The 22396-nt window shown below is 41.7% G+C and overlaps 1 protein-coding gene across 14 annotated transcripts in view; it reads left to right on the forward strand.

The window, feature by feature from the left end:
* Positions 1-22396, forward strand: part of tanc2b (tetratricopeptide repeat, ankyrin repeat and coiled-coil containing 2b) — a 169652-nt gene that overhangs the window by 101621 nt on the left and 45635 nt on the right. For 10 of the 14 annotated variants that reach the window (XM_085171043.1, XM_085171034.1, XM_085171039.1 and 7 more), the window contains 2 exons: positions 13390-13506; positions 21633-21781. In XM_085171043.1, the coding sequence (XP_085027169.1) occupies positions 13390-13506; positions 21633-21781 (266 nt within the window). The other 4 variants (XM_085171042.1, XM_085171047.1, XM_085171048.1 and 1 more) reach the window with 3 other exon arrangements.

Below are 22396 nucleotides of genomic sequence, written 5' to 3' on the forward strand. Positions count from 1 at the left end.
AAACTCTGTTTCACCCCCCCCCCCCCCCCAAGCCTCCAACCCTCACCACTTGTCACCTGCTGCTCCACCTTTCCTTCGCACGGAGCTCGTCTGCTGTGTGGCGCGGCCGCTGGTTCGAATGACGTTTGTAAAGACATGGGGCTAATGGGAGGAGTGCAGGAAAGTAATTTCTCTCTGTGAAATGATGCATTTGTCAAAGATGTGAACTCTAATCACAGTGTAGGCTCGAGGGCCTGTGAATCAACCAGAGTGTGATAATGTAAGTGTTTTTTCGTGGCGAGCTGGTCTGTTTCATGCGTCAGCGTGGGTGAGCATTCAATTGTCTTTGAGAGAGTGTGTGTGTGTGTGTATGTGTCTGATGGAGTGTGTGTGCGTGTCTAAAGCGCAAGCTGTGGGCGGCTAATGGTGCTTGTTCTTGTTGTTGTGTGTCTCACTTTTCCTTCCAGAGCGCAGCGTCATATGTAGCATATGGTTGCGTAAATGGGTTGAAGTTGGTGGGGAATAGTCCCCCCCTCCGCCCACCCCAAACCTCTCGCTAGGTAGTCGGCAGCAGCTTGTTGTTGTGTACGAGAATCACCTTGTCATGTGCTGGGACGTGGTTCCTCCCTCTTGCTGCAGGTTTCCTGCCTCCCTGCCTTATCCCAGGGGACTGCTAGCTGGTGTGTGAACGGAACAAAATGTCTCAATAACGTTGTCTGCCAGAAAAACATGAACACCTCATCACCAGCTGCTATTGCTGGTCTCAGGTGAATGGTTTTTGATGAGGCGCCTACAGCCGGTTTTCACACCACTTAGTATCACCACCTGGAGAGTGCTTTGATGAGCTTACCTTGTCAGCTGTCATTCAGGCTCTTATCATGCAATGACACTAAGAACTTCAATTTCAGGGTGGCTAAGTAGCCGTGGTTATTGTCTTCATGGTGGATGGGGGGTTATTTGAACTCGATGGAGCAGGGTGAAACGGGTCTCTTCCAGAGTAATGCAGTGCATCTCTCTGTGGTTATGACACAAGGACTTTTGTATTGTTTCCCTCTCTCTTATTAGATGTATTAGCTGGGTGATGGTTGCCTGACAGACGCGGCAAAGCCTTGAAAGTGCGAAGACATGTATTCAACAGGTGCAGTGGAACACATATGCCACTTTAAGTCACGGTTTAGGCGGTTCTTGTGAGAATACCCGGAGAAAATGTGTGATAGAGTATGTTTCTCAAGGTTATTTTAACCATCGCTTCCTCTTGAGTCATTCAAGTGTTTTGCAGTTTGTGTCAGTGCCCGTATTTATTCGTGGGCCCATATTTTTTTTTTTCACAAGTCCTGACTTTAAACTGCAGGCTTCTGAATTGGTGTGGCACACTTACCTGTGTGTAAACTTCACTTACCTGTACCCGTTTGCAGTGTTTCAGAGGGATATTGATTTTATATAATTGCTCAATTTCCCTCCCGCGTAAGACAAATGGTTTGTGAGCCAAAAAATGAGTTGTGAAATAAACTGGGCAGATGTCTAAAATCCAACATCCGTGGGTCAGTTTACTGGCACCACAACCTGCACAGGAAATGTGACTGTGATGTTAATTTGCCTACTGGACTGTCAGTTTTATGAGTTTTTAGTAAGAGATTAGCATTTGGATTCCGCCTAGATTAAATAGGCAGCCTCCTGAGTGACCATACAGACAATATGTGCCATGCATAAAGTGACCAAACCACAGTAAACTAAGCGTGGGGTGAAACGTATGTTTTACAGATAAAGTAAATCAAAGTGTACACATCTGATCCTTGCCTTTAATGTCTTTATCAACTTGTCCGTTCCTTTTGTCTACCACAGCCTCTTAGACCTGCTAAGTCAGCTGTTGTTCGGTTTGAATATAATCTTTGTGGTTTGTTGTATTAACTGGGAAGTGAAACTCTTTGAGATTAAATATCTCTTTTGCAAGAGTCTCCAGATAGGGAGCATTAACCTAACTTGTTTAGAGGCAAGAGAAACAAGACATTCCAAAGAAAAACCATGGAAGCAGAACATCTGAGTCACCATGATAACCAGTGTTTAGCCCTGGTTTCGATAGCCAGACACATCTCTCTTTTTTTAAGCCAATCAAAAGTAAGACAGGAACAAAATCCCAGATAACACGACACTTGTGATACCACTGGCCTTTAAAAGCTCACACTTTGTTCCTCATTCTCTAAGTTTATTTGTGAGATTTAATTATGTGTTGCATGCCGGGCTAGTATTCTTGTGTATTAAAGTCCTTTTCTTTCTCAGTCGAACAGCAGTTGTCGAATGAGTAGAATTACTTATCAAGGGAGTCGGTGTTGCCCCTTCAGTAACAACTCCCTGGATTCTAGAATTACAGTCTTTTATTATGATTAGAGAAGAGGCAGTGAGCGCCGCCATTAGCAAGATGAAGTCATCCTTTTGATCCCCACTCCGACCAAGCTCTTTAAAGTCGGCTTCCAGTGTGTGTACCAGGTAACAACCTACAATTAGAAATCTCCCCGAAAGCTTTCACAACAGCTACAATAATATGACGCAGCTAAAGAAGTGCAACCCAGACAGAGACAGCTTGGCTTTAACTTTCCTTTTTTTTTGGTAATTTAAGTAATTAAAAAAATATTAGGTTCTCTAATTGTAGGCAGAAAGGTCCCACTGACATTCAGTATGTCTCCTGGCGTTAAATGATTGTTGTGAAAATTTCAAATCAAGTTTGCAAGAAGTAAGACGAAGACAAAGAGCTTCATTGTTGTTGCTCACAGAAAGGTTGTCCTTGGCAAAGTGTTTGACTTTGTTGATCGTGGTGTCTCTGAAAGTTTGAGTTTCTTTGTTTTATTTGCGACAACGACTTTTGCATTTTATTTAGCCACCATCATTGCAGCCAGTATCATTAAAACTGCGTAGCTGACTGCTGTTATGCTGATGAGATCCAGTTTTTATTTTGCAGTTTTTACATTTACTGATCTGAACAAATTGATGCTTAAAGGAGAAATATTCTTTAAAACTTAGACAGGAAAGCAGGAACAGAGCGGGAGAATGCAGGAAATTGGGTGGAGTTGAATCCAGGCCCTACAGTAGCCTTCAGCAACATGGGCCACCATCTAGATGAGCTACACCGTTGTACTGATGTCAGATCAATTTTAAGCTACTTAAACATTCTATGCATAGGGTCGTTAAGTGCTTGGAGACTTTGAAAAGGTCAATTATTGTTTTAAAATACAAATTTCTTTGGTTTCCTGGTATAAAATAAGAGATAAACACTGGGAAAAATGAAATAAACTAACAGGGAAAGAAAACACTGATGTCCAAGTGGGCAGAATCTGTGTTGGCCCAGAATCTTACAATTTTACAATCCCTAAAAAATGCTGAGAGGCAGCAGAAAGATTCAATAAATATTTTGATATCAAACCAAACTGACGACAGAATTAACATCTATTTTTTTCTACGCCTAGAATAAAAAGTCTTTTCTCAAAATCACTCGATTCCCCTTTCGGTCTTTTTATTCTTGAGTATTTTTGCAGTGAAAAGGTTTCATTTTGTGGAAGCAGAAGAGCAAACTTGTTTTGTATTTACGAGCAATACCAAGGCTTGAGTTTTTCTTTTAATTTTACTCTCTAAACATCCAATCTTTCTTGAAATCCTGTTAACATATTTTTCTGTGTTGGCGGCACCAAATGTGGAATTTCTATTCAGTGTTTTTCTTTCTTAATTTTAATCCTCCTCTGTGTAGCACAGCAAGCGGCTGCATCTTGCAAGAGAGGCTTTACAAATGAAGTTACTATCTTACGACTATTACTGTGGTTTTTACTTCCGTTTAGTTTTATCTAGGTATTTAGCCGTACCTTCTGGAATAGAAGAGGGAAAAAAAAAAGCTGTATTGTGGAGAAGAGAAACCCGCAGTGTGCTATTAATAGCCATGATAATGATTTGCTTACAAAACAGAGCAGTGGGTTACATATACCACCTCACTGCTTTCTGCGAATACCGCTGGTGAAGAGCTGAGCAAACACTTCTCTGCGAGATGCTCACACGAATGCACGGAGACCTAAAGAAGTGTGTTATTGTATGTGTATGTGTGTCCATGCGTATCCAAACCCTTACGGACTATTGCACAGGACTCCACAGTGACACCAGGCGCAGTATTAACATTCACTACTTGTCTGTCTGCTGTTAACTTATTTGCTCAGTCATTTCAGGGTCCTGAACCCCTACCAGGCGTTTGTCTGGATCACAGCTCCGACTTTCTACCCTTACTGTCAGTCTCCTTACTATGTGTATGGGATTACATGAGGGCCACAATTGATTACAGCTTTTATCTGACATGAAAGACATTTGGGGAGCTTTGATGCTCATTTTACATCGTGCTAAAGACAGTGACACATTATCAGAATCATCTCAATCAGAACAGCTTAAAACTGGAAGCATGGATCAGTAATCAAATCTGTTTTCTTTGTAGTGTTTATTTTAGCTTCCTAATTACATAACAAGAGCAAAAGCATCCGACCCTCACTGATTTTTCACAAAGACAAGGGTGTGGTTCTCAAGTAGTGTCTGTGTGAGGTTATAAATATCTCCACTAGGGGACCAACTCCAGCTGGGATAAAGGTCAAGACACCCTTGCTATAATTAGTACACTGCATCAAGTGGTGTCCTTGGCAATTGTGCTCCTCTCACTTTCCCGGAGTGCCTGATATTTGACTTTACCTTGCTGCTTTCCTCAGGAGTGCAGTCCTCTCTGGTCTCCTGCTGGGAGAGGGTATGCCAAACGTTCATGGTCACTCCTCTGTATCAACCTGCTGTGCAAGTAGTGAAAATATGCAAAAAGAAGGTTAAGGTGCTGAAACCGCTCAGTTGCTGCTGCTGTGCGACTTGCCCAGAAATCTCACAGTATGGACGCTAGGAGAATGTACACATTTTAGACCAGCCAATAAAGGATTAAAAAAATGCTGCTCGGAGCAAATAAATAAGGTATTTGTATTTATTGGTTTTATTTAATGTATCCATAGGATACATTAAACAGCATCCTATGGATTTTGAAAGGATTCCATTTTGGAGACTCAATTAAAACATTAATCATGCTGTTACATAATAATATAATGGTAAAGTGACATGTGAACAATGGAATCGTGCACAAACAACATGTTGAGCTGGTTAAAACATTGTAGAAAATCCTGTCTGTGAAACGAGGACAAACAATCTGAACAGGAAGTACATCTTCGATATGGCAGCCTCGCTTCTGTCAGTCTGCCCCAGGGCAGCTGTGGCTACAACCGTAGCTTGCCTCCACCAGTGTGTGAATGCGAGAGTGAATGAATAGTGGCATTGTAAAGCACTTTGGGTGCCTTGAAAAGCGCTATATAAATCCAATCCATTATTATTATTATTATTATTATTATTATCTATTTGGCAACGTCTGCAGAAAGAGCATTTTTCTTGGCATCTTTTCTTGCCACTGATTTTTGGTTGTTCAAGAATGGTAAGCAGGGACCAGCAGCCAATCAGGCAGGAACCCCCCCCCCCCCCCCCCCCCCCCCCCCCTCCCTACAGGTTTTCTTGATCCACACGAAAACCTCGCTTAAGGAGGGTCCTACACGGGCAGTTCCTGTATTTGAAACATGCACAAAGATGTGGGTGACCCTAAAAGGACCCTCAAGTTCCTGCTGTAAAAACAGCCTTTGCTCCACGGTGCCTTTGACTCACATCATGTTTGGCCACTAAAGCTCAGTCTTAACTTGAGATCATCCTTTGTGTGGGGATTACCAACTTTGTCCCTCTGCTTTTAAAAGGCAGTAACCTAAAACGGCTCCAAATTCTTTCTATAAGTCTTAGATTTAGGTTAACCCACTCATGCGTTGTTGTGCATTTGATAGCCCTTGATTTAGTGCTGTTGGTTTAATCCAAGCCCAATAAGGTTATGTGAAACGTTGAATTAACAGCTCTTTGGGTTAAGGAGAGCTCAGTTAATGAGCCGTCTTAGGAAATCAGCCCCTCCCGCCTTCCTCTTAAAATTCCGGCTGTGCCTCACCTTGCTCCACTAATCCTCCCAAGGCCTGTAATGATAGATACACATGTGAGTGTGTGCAGACTCTCGCACACAGACACTTGCACGCATACATTAAAAGTACAAAAAAATAAAACAAACAGGGGAGGCAGCCGAGCTAATGGACTTGCACATGCTACTGACTGTCGGCAGCCTCCGAGTTGCACGGCAACATCTGGTCTGTATTGTTTTGTTTAACAAGTCAACAAGAGAAGCACACAAAATCATCTGCGGTCTGTGAGCCGGATTATTAAATGCACACTGGGCACAAGTCTTCGGGTCATTCATGGAGACTGGTGAAATAAATATAAAACTGCATCTCTCTGCTACTTCAGGACTGCAATGCTTTTGAACTCAGTTGCTATATGTTGAATAGAATGAATTACTAAACTCTTCATCTTCAAAATTACCCAAACATATCCACTTCATTGCAAACCTTTTAACTTCATAAGCCTAATTGTGGGCAGTTGTCTTTGCTGCTCCAAAGATTAACATCAAAAACATTGTTAATCTTTTCTGAAACGCCTCATATGGGCATAAAAGGACTGCTAGATTACATTATGTGTGATAAGATTGCATAAAATGATCAGTTATCAATCAAAATTAAACTTCATTCAACTTCAGGCTGCTATAAATGCTTTAATAATGATAATAATAATGGATTGGATTTATTATATTATTATTTATTTATTTATTATTATTATTTATAATATTTATTTATATAGCGCTTTTCAAGGCACCCAAAGCGCTTTACAATGCCACTATTCATTCACTCTCGCACTCACACACTGGTGGAGGCAGCTACGGTTGTAGCCACAGCTGCCCTGGGGCGCACTGACAGAAGCGAGGCTGCCATATCGCGCCATCGAGCTCAGAGATCGAACCGGCGACCTTCCGGTTACAGATACGCTTCCCAACCCCCTGAGCCATGGTCGCCCCGTTGTTTTGTTTGTTTCTGTCTTAAAAAAATCTTGATCTGTGTGATGTTAGAGAAGGAAGTTATCCTTAATATGGTCATCTCAGGTGGGCAGCTCTAGCTATGAGAAGAAAAGCCCCACCCATCTGCTACGACAGCCAATCAGAAGAACACTTAATGGGAGGAAAGGACTTGTTTCACATAGGGGATGAACGGAGGGGCTGCACCATTATTTTGAGCTATGAATCATGAGCACAACAGGTCCCCTGCAAAAGTTCATTAAGTAACATTTAACAGTCAGCTTGACTCTTCAGTATCATCATTTTTTAAAATATTGAAATGTGATATTGATGTGACTGTATTACTCTATGAAAGCACTCAAAAAAAAGTCAAAGCTTCATTATTGTTCCAGATTGAGATCACATCATCTCTTTTTGGGTCAGAGCACAAAGGATCAGAGCTGTCATTGCAGCAGTTTGCATCTTTAAAAGCTGAATTCCTTGAATTGAGATGATGTGGGGAAGACGCGGTGTTGTAAAGCAGCTGAGATTTGTCAATACAAAGAGGTTGTTTGATTGCATTTGAGCGAAAGCTGGGAGCTTTTAGTGCCGTTGAAGTCAGCTGCTGTCTGCGTTACCACCACCCTGAAAAGATGGACAACTCTTCCTTTCCCTGTGCTCTGCTGTTGCCATAGTGACTGGGCCGGCGTGCTCAGTTTCTATAAAGCTCTGCTTAGGTTGCAGACAGCCGGGCAATGTATGTCCTCACCGCTGGTCTGTACGTGAGTGTGTATGTTAATTTGCGGGCGCCCGTGTCTTTGTCTGAGTGGGTGCCTGAGGTCGTATGCAACTGACACAGTGGTAGAGACGCTGCGATGTCTCCTTTCGCTCGCTTATCATTCACTTATCTGCAGCAAATGAGAAAATGTGCATTGCATATTGGAGCTTCCAATTCATATTCAGATCTTGTCATTTATTTGTTGAAAGCCCAGGTTGTGTCTGAGGGGACTGCCATGTTGAAAAGAAGCTTTCCTCTTTCATATGCACAACACCGTGTGAATTTGAATCACAATATTGACGTGCTTTCTGTTTTGTTGATGACTTCGCCAAAGGCTGCGTGTCTGTGCTGACAGTCTTGGGAATAGATATGAGCTTTTTAAATTTTTCACAATGTCCTTTAGCACCAGTGTTTCTGTGGATCCCTCCCTTTTCTTACTCTAATCTCACATATACACTTGCATACATGTCACATGCATATTCATATTGAACCCGCACACCCAGAGCATGTAAGAAATATCTATTTCACGTGCATCTGCACATGCAGACAAGATATATTTATTCATAAGCTCATTAGAGGAGTGGATTTGCCTGCTGCCATCCATCACACTGTCACCCATCCTCAGCCTGGCACACACTGACAACAGAACTGCAGGAGAGTAGTCCATGGGATTTAGTCTCCTGGAACCAGAGCTATAGAGGGGATTTACTCCAATAGACAGCGTTTCCCTTCCCTATTTTGTAGAGGTGAGATCAGGGATACTACAAACAAAAGAAATGGTAATCTTCTTTTCACTGTAGTTTATCCCAAAATTGATATTCTGGGAGGAGAATGCCTTTAGTCTCTCAGTGCAATCAGTGTCAAGGCATTGCAGGAAACCTTTGGTACCGTAAATGATTTAAAATGTAAAAACAGTTGAAATATATGGGGGAACTTTGTGTTCATGCTCTTGCGAACACACTGCCTACACTGTCAGACTGTCACACTCTCCTTCCAGCTTGTTACAGGTTATAGTGCAAGCTGTTGCAAGCTTGTCAGTGCAGGTGCAAGAGCGCCTTCAGGAAATCGGACAGGACTGTAGGTTGAAATGGAAGCATAAAAATACAAGCTTTGGCGTCTTTTTCTGCTATGGCACATTCAGTTTTTACCTAACCAAGTGAACTTTTCAATATTGTTAAATGGACGAGAGGGGCAAAACAGAAAACATGCTCCAGCCCTAACCCAGATTGTATACAGTTAGGAAACTGTCCCTACCTGTCTTCCTGTTTGAAAGTTAAAAGCTCCATCAACCAAAATAATTCTTACTTGGCTCCTCAGATAACAAGTAGTATGTGTACAACCTTCACACCAATATGAGCAGAATCTTTTCACACATCTTTTGTGTGAAGGTCAAAATCTGACATAATCTATTGATGGGCAACAAACAAAAATGAACAAATAGGAGATGAGAATACGATAAATACATTTTATGTAATTGTATTGTAGCTAATAAATTTTTATATTTAGTTACATATAATAATAATAATAATAATAATAATATCTAATATGATTTAAATGCGTTTTAAAATTATTAGTATTTTGTTTTCCTTACACATATGTTCCTATTACATCATTAATGGAGTTTATATTTATTTACTAACTCACAGTTAGTGGACTCTAAACTCATAAAACACTGTCCAAAAACAGAAAAGCTTGTAAGTTTGTCTGTCATGGCGTTTCATTGAATCGTGGATGACTCTGGAGTCTTCTAGTCCTGGCGATCACTTGTATTTGTTCATTGTGGCATCTGTGCTGGATAACCTCCTAGATTTGGTATTTAGCAGAGTCCGGTCCAGGCCATACTAACACAGTGCTGACAGTGAATATGGCATATAAACACTTGTACTTTATGCACATGCACATAGCTCTGAAGCGGCACTTTATTTTCTTTGCCAGGCAGAATTCGCTTTCATTTGTTTTAACTTTGGATTTGTTTGTGAGCAGAGTATGTCAAATCGTGACAACAAATTGCAGTAGATTGGTGCACAATAAGATCATGAGAAAAGGGAACAAGTTGTTAGTGCCTGGTGCAGGAATTTAATAATTTCTTGGAATTTTAAGTTGTTTTTCGTCATGCCTGAAGCATGATTTTTTTCGTTACTCTTATGCTGGCTAAAATGCCCTAGCAACTTCTTTGCTTGGATTGACATGACATTTGTTGCAGACATTTTAGCAGAAAAGAACTGTAACAACTTTGATACATTATTTTTTTTAATCTAAAATTTGACTTTGTCTAATACAACCTGATTAGGGACCTAATATTAACTAATTAGTACAAGTAGTAGTATCATAGCAATACTGCACTATTCATTTACAAAGTTGGAGGGCCACTGTCTGAAGAAGCTACCACTCTACTGCTTAACCCATCTATATTATTCTCTCTTCTACTGAGTATTGAAGTTAATTAAAACGTACAACATGCATTGTCATTACAGATGAAGTAGCCTTAAAGCAGTTTCCACCAACGATGTTTAAAATGAGAGTAACACGTCTGCTGTACTGAACACCTCTGAGGAACACAAATTAACAAGGAAATTAAATATTCTTCCTTTTTCATGTTTGCTTGCATTTTTTACACAATGCTGTAGAGTGAGTAGGAATATTCCAACGATGGAATATGTAACGTGATACTTGAATTAAAAAAGAAAAAGTCCTTGCAAAGGGTTTTAAGATAATATCTACACTGCATGAAAACTAAATGAAAGGTAGGGGCCACCTGCACATTTCACTGAGAGGAGCTGCTCAGCCATGAAAACCCATGCCATGAAGCTCCTGGTGCAGTTTCTATACAGATATTAATGCCAGAGCAGCTTTGGAAATCTGCAGTTATCGAGTCAGCAGAGCATTAGCAACTTTGTAGCATTTCATTGCAGCAACTCAAAGTGGTGCTAAGTAGTTTGTATGGCCCCTATATGCTTGTATGCATGACTGACAAGATCAGGGCATGCTCCTAATGAGATGACAGTGTCCTGGGGGCTCTCCTCCCAGTTTGGACAGGGACTCTGAGCTCCTGGACAGTCTGAGGTGAAACCTGGCAGCATCTGATGTGTCCCAGAGGTGTTCTATTGGATTGTGGTCAGGCAGAGTTTGGGGGAGAGTCAGTGGTATCGATTCTTTCATCCTTCAGGGACTGCCTGCATACTCCCTCCACATAAGGCATTGTCATGCACCATAAGGAACTCAGGACCTACTGCATTAGTGCAGTTCTGATTATAGGTCCAAGGATTTCATCCCAATACCTAATGGGAGTCAGGGTGCTGTTGCCTAGCCTCTAGAAGTCTGTATGTCCCTCCATAGATATGCCTTCCTAGACCCACAACCAAACCAGTTATGTTGAACGATGCTACAGGCAGCATGAAGTTCTCCACAGTGCCCGCAGACTCTTTCACATCTGTCTCATATGCTCAGATTGAACCTCTCTCATCTGTGAAAAGAAGAGAGTGCCAGTGGTGGATTTATCAATTCTGTAATGCTAATCTGGCTCCACGATGTCGGACTCATGCTCTTGAGCACTCCTTCTTGCTCTTGACACTGTGGTGGGAGAAACAGCAAACCTTCTGGCATTGGCATGCATTTATGTGGCATCCTGGAGGAGGTGCTGGGTCCAGCCATCCCTGCATGCTACCAGTAGTGACACTGACCTAGCCAAACTCAAAACTAATGGGAAAAAAACGGTCAAAAGAAACCCAAAAACCGTCGGTGCCATCCACCTGTAAAACCGTTCTTTTGGCGGTTGTCTCATTGGTGCCCCTCTAGTGCACCTGTTGTTAACGTAATTAACACCAAAGCAGCTGAAACTGACTAACACCCCCCTCTGCTACCTAACTGACCAGAATCGAATTGATTTGATGGTGCACTCTGATTTTAAAAAGTATATAATATTTATATAGTTAGTGGAAAAAGAATAACACTGAAAAAGATATTTGAACAAAGACGCAGAGTTTAAAAGCTAAAGACTGAAAATAAAGCTTGTTTTGAAAATGGCATGTGTACAAGTCTGTACAGCCTGTGAGGATGCTTGAACTTTCTCGCTGTATGTTACGCATTTTACATCGACCATCTGTACCACTGTACTGTGCTCAACAGTATGTAGGCAAAGGGATTAAAGCTCTCCTCCCCACCCATTACACACACACATACATTATCCTGACATTAGCTGTAACATGAGCCCTAAACAAAAGTGGTGAAGAATCTATTCTGGTTTTGCACTCGCTGTTGCTTGAACATATGTTCCAACTGCTGCTCATGACTTCCTGCTCACCGCACTTTGGTCCTGCACGGTATTTCTGCACCAGATAGCTTTGGACGTGTGTGCTCACCCGTAACAGTAATGGTTGCGGCATACAGTATAATCTATTTTAAACCCCTATTTAACCAGATTAGTCAATTAAGGGTAAATTATGCTTAGTTGCTGCCCATCTCAAACCCACACCAGTACAGAAAAGAAAGATAATAGATTAAACAAATGAGTCTTATGCACAATTTAGTTGATATTGGCTGATTTCTTTTTTTTCTTTCTCACAGCTGGGCATGACTCCAAGTTCGTCATAGAAGTTATTTCCATAGTGAGGACAAAAAAAGGGGGAAATATAGTCTGGTTCCTCCTGTTTATGAATATAACAGAGGAGGAGGGGAAGTGATTTCTGTATTGGATGGATGGGTTGTTTTTTCTTTTTTTGGTCTCCATTTGTGTGGTATATTAGCCAGATATTCAGCGTAAGCAGGCTTAGCATTTTGGTGCTAATTGACAGAACATTAAAAAACAGAGTGAGTGCAGGAAGCCTTATGGTCTCATTATTCTTGCTGTGGAGAGCCATCACGCTCGGTGATTTTTAACAACAACATCCTTGCAAACAAATGCCACTGAATGGATCGCAAAAGCTTTCTTCTTTTTGCATTTCTTCCAGGGTATGTAGCCTGTGTGCGTTTATCAGTACAATGACTTTGCCTTTTATGTGCGTCATAAAACTATTTTTTAAGAACACCACAATGTATGGACTCGTGACACTGTAAGCTGAACTGGGTAACAGTGCTTACAATCTGTGCGCCGTGACCAAGAACCCATGAAAGCATCATACACAGCCACCACCCCCGGCTTTCTGTGAATCTCTGATTTTCTCATTTGATGTCTCAGACGCTGTGGCTGAGTCGGGCGCGAGGACATTCCCAAAATGGATCTCATTTGCATTCTTGCTGTGATTTTTGACACTGGACAAACAGACGCAAGAAACTTTTTATTTATTTAGCTTTTCTTCTTTTCTTTTTTTTTGCTTCCTGGTATTCTTGCATTTCAGTGGTGGGCGGATGTTTTGCAGGTGTATTGGTTCGCCCTAGCGAGGTACCTGATTGCTCACGTTGCTTATTTACTCATGTGTTTGCTTTATCTGACCCGAGGCAAACACAAGGCGTAAGAAAACCTTCAGGATGTTTTCATTTTATCAGTGTGCTGCTTTAAGTTCATGCTGTAAGCTCTCTGACTTTCCTCCCTTTCTGTCCTGTCCCTGTCACTCCTCTCTTTCTTTTCTTCTTCCATCTCCCTGATTTATGTGTGTGTCTCTCTGTGTTTCTGTGTGTGCACGTGTTGTCTCCTTCTGGGTGTGTGTGTGTGTGTGTCTATGCTTTCTGCTCCCAGCCCCTCTGCGGAAAGCAAAGTTTGTGGAGAGCCCTCGCATTCCACAATCAGAGCTTGGCTCCCCTACACACACCTCCACCACTGCCAAGAATCCAGACCTGGACACATACTGCCCTGGTAAGTTTTGGCCAGCTCATCCCTAATTTCGTGTGTTGTTTATTTATTTATTTATTTTTTGCTTGTTGGTTCTTCTCTGTGCCTCCCTGGTTTCACAGAAGATGATCAGTTTTCGGAGTATTCTGCTGCTGCTGGCTGCTGTAAAACATTGCTAAGGTTATTAATGAAAAAGCTTTGCTGGGGCCTGCAGTGTCCATCCTCATCGCCTCCTCCCTCTCTGTCTCTCTAATCCTCTCTCGCTGCTTTCTCACCCCGCTCTGCTTTTCGGGCAGATAGCTCAGTTAGGTGCCACCGCTGTTTTCCGTTAACTTCGCAGTCGGCTTTTTCTCAGTAATCCTGCGGACAGTCCACATCCCCACCCCTCCCCTCCCAGTCTATCCCCATCAAACCCCGTCTATCCTCCTCCCTTGTCTCTTCGTCTAGCTCGCTCAGAAGGACTTTAAAACGGGTCACCTGAGGATAGTGCTGTTCTCAGATCTGGTTCTGGTATATCTGCTTTCTCATCTTGCTTCTCCTTTTCCCATTGAGAAATGCGGTGCTAGCTTCCTGCCCTGTCTTTTTGGCTCAACCTGTGGTGGAATAGGAGAACCCAGGGCTGGATGTATACACAAGAAATGGTGATGGAAAGCCTCGAGGCTTAACTGGACTTATTTAGGCGGAAAATGTTTGAAAGTGTGCTACCAGCCTTCTCCGTCTGTGAGCCTCTTCTGCTGACTTTCTGCTCAATGGGAATTCTAAGTAGGTGATATAGTTGATTATATATTCATTTCTGTCATACTACACATTATATGGTCTGAATAGTGTATTACTTAAGGATAAACCCTTTGATTCTAGCTGGCTTGCTTTTGAATTTCATGGATGAAAAACTGTTGACCCTCGCTTTATCTTTGCATTAAGTCAGGCGTCTGGTGAATAGCAGTTGTTATGAGCGGCAATAGGTGTGACATTTCAGGGATAACATGGTAATCTCTGCTTCTTGACCCAGTATGAACCTTCCAGATCCCTCACGTCATCTGGATCCGGTTTTTTATCAGTTCCCAGACACGGAGAAGCCGCATTCAGCTTTTATGCTCCACATATTTCAAACAAACTTCCAGAAAGCCTCAGATCAGCTGAAACACTCAGTTTATTTAAATCCAGGTTGAAGGCTCACCTGTTCTCAGCTGCATTTGAATAAAGCACCAAATTCGCACTGTTTTACTTTTAAGCTTAAATTTCAAAACTTACATTTTAACTACTGATTTTATCTACTGTTCCTTTCTTTTTTCCATTTTAAATCATGCTTTTTATTTGTTTTTGTTTTTAATGTCTCTGTAAAGCACTTTGAATCACCTTGCTGTTGAATTGCGCTATATAAATAAACGTGCCTTGCCTTCCATTGGGGCTGGAAAAGAGTTGATAAAACTTGAACTGGAGCGGAACTGGGAAGCCTAAGATGAGTTTTCACGAGAGGTGAGGAGTTGCACCTCCCCGGTGGACAGATGGACATGTTAGCTCTTAACGAGGTCTCCTTGGCGTGTCTAGCAGCAGGGTGGTGACTTAAACATCTGATCACATGCTAGTCCACACTCTGCTGCTGACACTGTCTTTTGAGTGGAGGAAGTGAGGCATCAGTTGATTTTTCTTTTTTTTATGTGTCCTACAAAGATATTTGTGGTGCCATAAATATTGTTTGCAAATATCTTGTAAAGCTCCCACCAGCCAGCCTCCTTAAACCGTTGAGTGAAAGCCTTTCTAATGATGTTAGAGTTCAACCTTCTTAAAGGTAATTCTCCAGACTGGGGGCAGACGCTACAGATAAAATCCTCCATTGTGTCACTCCGTTTTGCAATTAAAAGTACAATCGGGGGTATTATAGATTTAATGTCAGTGCTTGCATATGCATGCCAGGTCACATGCATTTCTCAGTTGTGTTCAATAAACAGAGAGGAGCAAAAGACAAAACATTACGTGCCACTTCCCTCTCCACCCTTCCCATGTGAGGGGAAGGAGGAAGGGATGAAAAAACCAAAAGGTGAACAGATAATTAGCGTCCACTTCGACATGTGCTTGCTTTGTATTTTGAACAATGTTATAGGCCAACGTTTAACTTCTTTGAGCTGTGTGAATTATCTGTTAAAGTTATTATCTGTGAGTCAAATTGATAAACTACTCAACTGACTTAGTATATTAAGGGGGGATGTGAAGTCCATAAATCTCAACAAAAAATTTAGAGTCAGGTGCAGAACCAAAAGAAATGAGCTGCAGGATTCCAGCAGATTGTTTAGATTTAATGCCAAACGGTGATAAGGAAGAATGGCGTGAATGTAGTTTAAGATGTAAACAACAGATCTGGTCTGTGACCTTGTACTAAATCTGATGCCTGAAGTTAATTGTGCATAAGTGTGGGCTGTGAAGGCTTTTAATATTCAGCCAATGCATCTTTTGTGGTTTATGTACTTTTTAATTTGACTGAATAGAGACATATTCTCATATAATTGGAAAGAACTAATGTTGTTCTATTAAAGTCATGAAGAAATTGGTGTTATCATAGTGAACTTGTCAAACTGGTTTGTTGAAGATAACATGATTTGAGCTTTGTGTCATGGAAGAAGAAGTGTACACTGTGGACTCAATATTTTCTCCTTTTTTGGACTGTTGTCAGTAATTCCTGAAGTAGTCAGATCCCCCTTTTCTCCTTTCTGATGCTCAGTTTGAACTTCAGCACATCACTGATTGACTTTGTCTGTATAGCCAAATGCATTGAGTTGCTGTCATGTCACTGGCTGATTGGATATTTGCATTGATGGAGCAGTTAAACAGGTACATCTGAGCGGCAGGTGAGTGTACGTTTGTAATAGCAGACAAAAACATGCGGTTTAATTTCAGTTGGGCGTCTTTAGCTTCAGGTCTTTAAAGCCGTTTCTTCAACTGTCTTGTTGTGAGTTGCCAATTTTTGGAGTTATCTGCTATAAAAATGTCTGCTGAATTTGTCTTTTCTCCGCTTTTTTTTGACTCAAGGCAAGCACCATGTAGTTTTACTGTATTCAAGGGAAAGCGATGTTCCAGTCACCCAACACAGAAAACAAAACAAAACAAACAAGTTTCGTATGGGAACTATTTTGTTCTACTGTCTTTATCCGCCAACCAAAGGACTCATGCAGCTCTCTAACATTACAGCTCATTGATGATTACATCCTGTCAGACTGTCATAACCATGAGCCTTTCATCATTGGTGCGTTATCAAATTGGACACTGGACATTTACATGGTTGACGGGTGTCGGAGATGACAATGTTTTTGGATTGTTTTTAATAAGCGGGTTACTCTTTCTGGAAAGAGCCTTTCCCCCCTTTTTTTCTTTTTTTTTGGGTTGTTCTTTGAGCACCACTAGGCAAGAGCCATTTACTTCAATTACACTGAAGAGAAGGCAGCACCTCTGCAGCTGATATCTCCAAAATTGGGCAACTCACACCAGAACAATCTAAATGGATAACTAGCACCGCAGGCAGGAGGGGGGTGGAAATATTAAATAAAATTTTTGAGTCGGCTTCAACAGCATAACGCATAATGCATTAAACAAATAATAGATAGTAATATTATCAAATATAGTTTATTTTAATATCTAGTTTACAGATAATTTTTTGTTATTCTGCCAAATAAAATAACTCATAAAGATCCACTGTGGTACTTTTTCTGTGATTTCAACCATTGCCAAAACTAAATGCAACTAAAGGTGTTCCTAAAGTGCAAGTTCTATATAGCTTGATTATACTACTTACATCTACGTTATATCATCAAATCCTGAAATCCGGTGTCCTGAGATGCAGTGTTTATGCATAGATAAGATCACAGCTGTGCACATCAAGAATGTGAGATTCATTCCTCTGATTTCTTGATTAGCCCTACATTCCCAGATTTTCAGGTATCTTTGCCTGTACATTTCACTACTTGTATTATTCAAGCTTTCTTTTCCTCCCAAAAGCCATAAAGTAAAATTGCAAACACCACTTTAACCTCATTTTTATTTTTTAATCAGTGCCACGTCCTCTTGAGGTAAATTTATCTTTGAACCTTGTGTATTTAACTTTTTCTTTTTAAAAATGTGGTGGCTTACTTTTCGATTACCTGGAAGTTAATGCTCCCAGGTAGAGGTGAAATAGGAGCCACCAAATGCTATGTGTTATCTCACCTGCTACTCAGGCCTATTTATACCCTCTCCTGTCCAGTCCAGTCCCCTGCTTGCAGCACACATGCTTCTCTTGCTCTCTCTGGCTCACCGTTGGTGCGCGAGGGCAGATCCGTGGACGGCCAGGGAGAAACAGATGCGCTCGCACAGAAACACATTCCTAGCTGCGCGCAAAGATAGTTGCCATGGCAACCATCTGTCTCCTTCGCAGCTCAGGAATCCAATAGAGAGAAGTGTGCATTTATATATAAATATATATATGCATATATGTGTTTTGATGTTTGGCAAATTTTATTTTATATTTATTAAGGTGTTACACTGACGAAAAGCGCCTGAAGTTCCTTTAGCTGTGTGTTTGGCGTCTGGCTTTGAAGTGATCTAGATGTCTGCTTGCAGTGATTTCGGCACCATGTGACTGTCATAATGTGTATTTAAAGAACAAAAGGTAGGGCTATAAATAGAAGCAAATCAGTACATACAACCCTACATTAAGATAATATATTCCCTTTGATTGCCCTTACAGTAGCTACAAGAACAGGGAGCTTTAAGAAGGATTCAGATGGTATGGTATTTTTGTTTCGAGTTTGACAGCTCTGTGATTGTCGTCACTGCCAAAAATCTGGGCCTTGGCCATATGTTTGACTCTGCTGTCATATTTTTAGAGTGGGAGAGTTTAAAGATGTACAAAGGGATTGCCTATGGTTCGCTCAAGGGATTCACTATGGGCTCAGGCATCCAGATTAGAGATTTTGTTACCACATCAAAAGAAACCTAGACAAACTGCTCGCTCCTGCACAGGGTTGGCCAACAGCTGGCTGCTACACAGACACTATAGTAAGAAGAACTAAAGGGAACAGAGGGAATTGTGAGGGAGAGTAGCATTCAAAGAGACGAGCGAAAGAACACAAGTTAACACAGGCAGACAGAGCCCATGTTTGATCATGATCACGATCACGCCCCAACCCCCCACCACACCACCTACGGGAGCAGTTGACTAATGACTGCTAATATATTCACTCCTTACTACTACCAGTCTGTCAACTGGGAAGCCTTCGGTGGCTCAGTGTTCAGACTGGTGCAAAGACAGCAGCTAATACATAGAAATGACATGCTGTCTGTATGGATAGATGATTTGCTTTACTTTTCATGTAGGTTTCTTCTGTTCATGGTCTTCATGGGATATCACATCATTAGGGAAAAACGATACACTGTATATAAAAGATGGACAAGGCTCCCAGGTATAAAAAGGACAACCAGAAGAGGGCGATCCTAGTTGCAAAAAGAAGTTTTGTATACCTCTGTTCCCTTGATTGTTGTCCTTAGTATGAGTTTAGCGTCTTACTCACTAGTTTTACATCTTGTTCAAATGTAGCATGATCTTCATTTTGTAAATTTTGGTGCCCAACAGTGTCGAGAACGGTAAATCAGCATATCCTCATTATGATTAGCAACGTGCTACTGTATGGTGGTAAAGCTTTTTGTATCCTTCACTCATGGTGACTGGTTTCAAAAAGGAAAGATGGCAGCCACAAAAATGCCCAGCTCCAGGTTTCAGACATAGAAGAATGCAACCCAGCGAGTGACACAAAGACTATCTTTCAGCAAAATAAGATGTTCCTCGGCATGATAGTTATTACATTGGATAAACCAAAGCGAAAACCAACCCGCTATTGTCCTATAAATTTAATCTAATTGCATTTGATTAAAATTATTTCATACAATCTATCAAAGATGCTGCTGTTTTGTTGGTAATCTGCCGAAATGTTGACTAAAATGACCCCACTTATCAATAAACATCACTTGTAAGTTGACATTAACCAGTCAGCACTTACCTTCTTCTCGTTTACCTTCAAAACAGCAGATATATTGACCACTCCAAATTGAAAATTTACATAACTGTGTAAACTTTTATGCTTTAACAAAAAGATTCCCAATAAGGTATGTGTAAAACACTGCAAAAGTGGAGCTCTGGCAGGAACCTGGGGCTGTTTTTAGTGATTGAAGTACTGCTGTGCATGCTGTATACATCAAAAGTGTCTGAAACTTGCAGTTTTTTCACACATATTTTGTTTTTCTTCTTTTTAGATGTTTTTATCTTTCTAGCCGTGGCTTGAAATTGATGAAAAATTCACAGGTTTGTGGTTAGCTTATACCAACACAAACCAGAGCTCTGCTGTAGTCATGTGTCTGAAAACTGAATCGATCCAAGTGCATCTCAGCCGTCCTCCTGTGGTATTAGCGGTGAGGAGGTAGGACTTTTACCCCAGCTACATCTTCTCCATTAATGGACACTTCCTCAAGGGAAACCCATGGATTCACTGACCTTGGAGGAATGCACTCTGCTCCATAACGCCATCACCATCTCGTTAAAAGTCATACATAATTAGCTTGTTTCGGACCTAATGTATGCTCTGATTACCTCATTATTGGTTGCTGCTCTGTGTTTTTTATTGAAGCACTGCACCCATGTCGTCCCCATTTGATTCAAAGGTTTTTTTTCCCTCTGTCAGAAGGCACCCAGCTTCTTTACTTCTTTCACACTGTCTTGGAGTCAATCTAATGAGGAACCTGACAATGTTCTGCCTTTTCCGCCCATGAGCAAATGGAGAGGGGAGCCCGGGCTTTAGATTGCCCGTCTGTGTGTGTGACTTTGAACTGACGAGTGAGAGGACACAGGCTGTAGACAAGCTGTCTGTCTTCAGAGAGGCGGCGTGGCGGCTTGGACTGTTTAATGGCTGTCAGTCAGAGTTTCGTGTAACTACCTGCCAGTCTGGTTTGACCAGCCCTGCTGGAAAACTGAGGGGGAAAAAAAAAAACATGCTCTGCCTCGAGCTGTTTTTTTTTGTTTTTTTTGAGAACCAACCATCTTGTGCTGTTGGCTTCAATAACATTGATGTCTGGGCCAATTCAGAGGCTTATATGTCCAATTACAGCTGTTTGAATTTAGCCACCAGTCACTTTTTTGTGCAGGGTGAGTAATTAACACAACCTTGAGCTGCGCGAGTGGCACTCCAGTGAATAATGTGAAACTGATCTAGTAGGCACCTCTAGGGCCAAGTGTGATTGAAAAACATGATACCACCGGTTAGGGTTTGTTATGGGTGGGGGGTAACCAGGCAACTGGGTGACGGGATGAGGTCTTTAAGGGATTTTTGTTATGGGTCCTATTGTAAAGTTGGCAACTGAAATCCCTCCGCTCTGGGGGTGTGTTTGTGTGTGTTTGTGGTTTTGATCATCTGATCATCATGCAGGCTCACCCGGGTGTTTTCTTTGCTCTCTTTAGTCCCAGAAGTCTCTGTAAATAGAAGTAAGGATGTGGACATGCACGCTTTGTCTTGAAAAGGCACACACCTCGCTCTCTCTCACTCACTCACTCACTCACTCACTCACTCACACACACGCAGGTGAAGGGCGTATTTCATTACGTCACTCGAGCCGTAGTGGTGATGAGTGGTGCGGAAGGAGCTGTCGTCGGTATGGGAGCCTACTGCTAGTCGCTGTGGAAGGCGGTTTTTTGTAAACAGTTGAAAACTGTTTTTGTTGTTGTGGCTGAGGGGATTTTGGAGTTTATGTAAGGAGATACCTCAACCGAAACGTCCGGCTGTTGGGGAATGTGTCAGTAATGCACAGCTCTGAGCTACGGGAGAACTCTGGTAGGGTGCTTCGTTTTCTTTTCCTGCGTGCAGGTGCTGTGTGTCCAGGTGTGTAGTCAGGGCTGTAGTTTATTCAAAGGGAGTGTAACAAGTGTACTGTGTGTTTCTAGGTAAAGAGGTTATGGATATATACAAAATGAAATGTTGTAAGGTTTTGTTTTTTTGTGTTGTTTTTTTTCTTGTGGAAAAATAAGCTGCTGTTCAGTTTTCTGCCCACCACTGACACACATTCTCCCGTTCCTTTCTCTTCTTTTTGCTCTCCCCCATCTCCTGCCTCCTCCTCCTTGTGTCTATCTGCCTCCACAGGGGAGTCAAGCCAGGAGCTGGGCCCCCCTCCGTCCGTGGATGAGGCAGCCAACACATTGATGACGCGCCTGGGTTTCCTTCTCGGAGACAAACTGAGTGAGGGGCCAGCCGGTACCCAGTACAGCATGGAGGAACCCGAGGCAAGACAGGTACCAGAAATATGCTTTTTTAACCATTCTCAGCCATCTGCACTTTTTCTCTGATGATAGAGTTCATCGATATGTCATCACGTGATGCACGCAGTGTGAATTTTATAAGAAGCGTTCTCTCAGATTAACCCAGTAAATACTCGTCATAGCTACAGACTTTCATTCTATTTATCCTAATCTGTATCTGAGTCAAACAGTCGAATCTGTCTTGTAAACTGTGATTTTCACACATTTGCATTGTGAGCAATCGCACTTGGAAACTTGAACAAACACATCTGATTCGATCTGTTTTGACATTTATCTTCATAATATCCGTGTTTACAGTCAGTTTTGACAGATCTTTGGAAGTCAGGGTAGCCAGATCAAAGGACTTTTCAGTAAATTGCCCTCATGTGCCAGAGCGCTTTAGATTCTGAGATTACCAGTGCCTCTCCATCAAGTGTCAGATATCCTCCTGCCTAATTAGCTTTTTATAAAACAAATATGATATTTTTTTCCTTATTTAGATTATTTCTAAATTATTCAAAGGAAGTTTCTTGAGCCGACACGCGGCAGGTTAGACTTAATGTTTTGCTCCTGCGCCGTAACCTTTCTACTTGTGAATTTGTCAGTTGT

Source organism: Neolamprologus multifasciatus, chromosome 8 (assembly GCF_963576455.1).
Source record: "Neolamprologus multifasciatus chromosome 8, fNeoMul1.2, whole genome shotgun sequence".
Taxonomy (NCBI): domain Eukaryota; kingdom Metazoa; phylum Chordata; class Actinopteri; order Cichliformes; family Cichlidae; genus Neolamprologus; species Neolamprologus multifasciatus.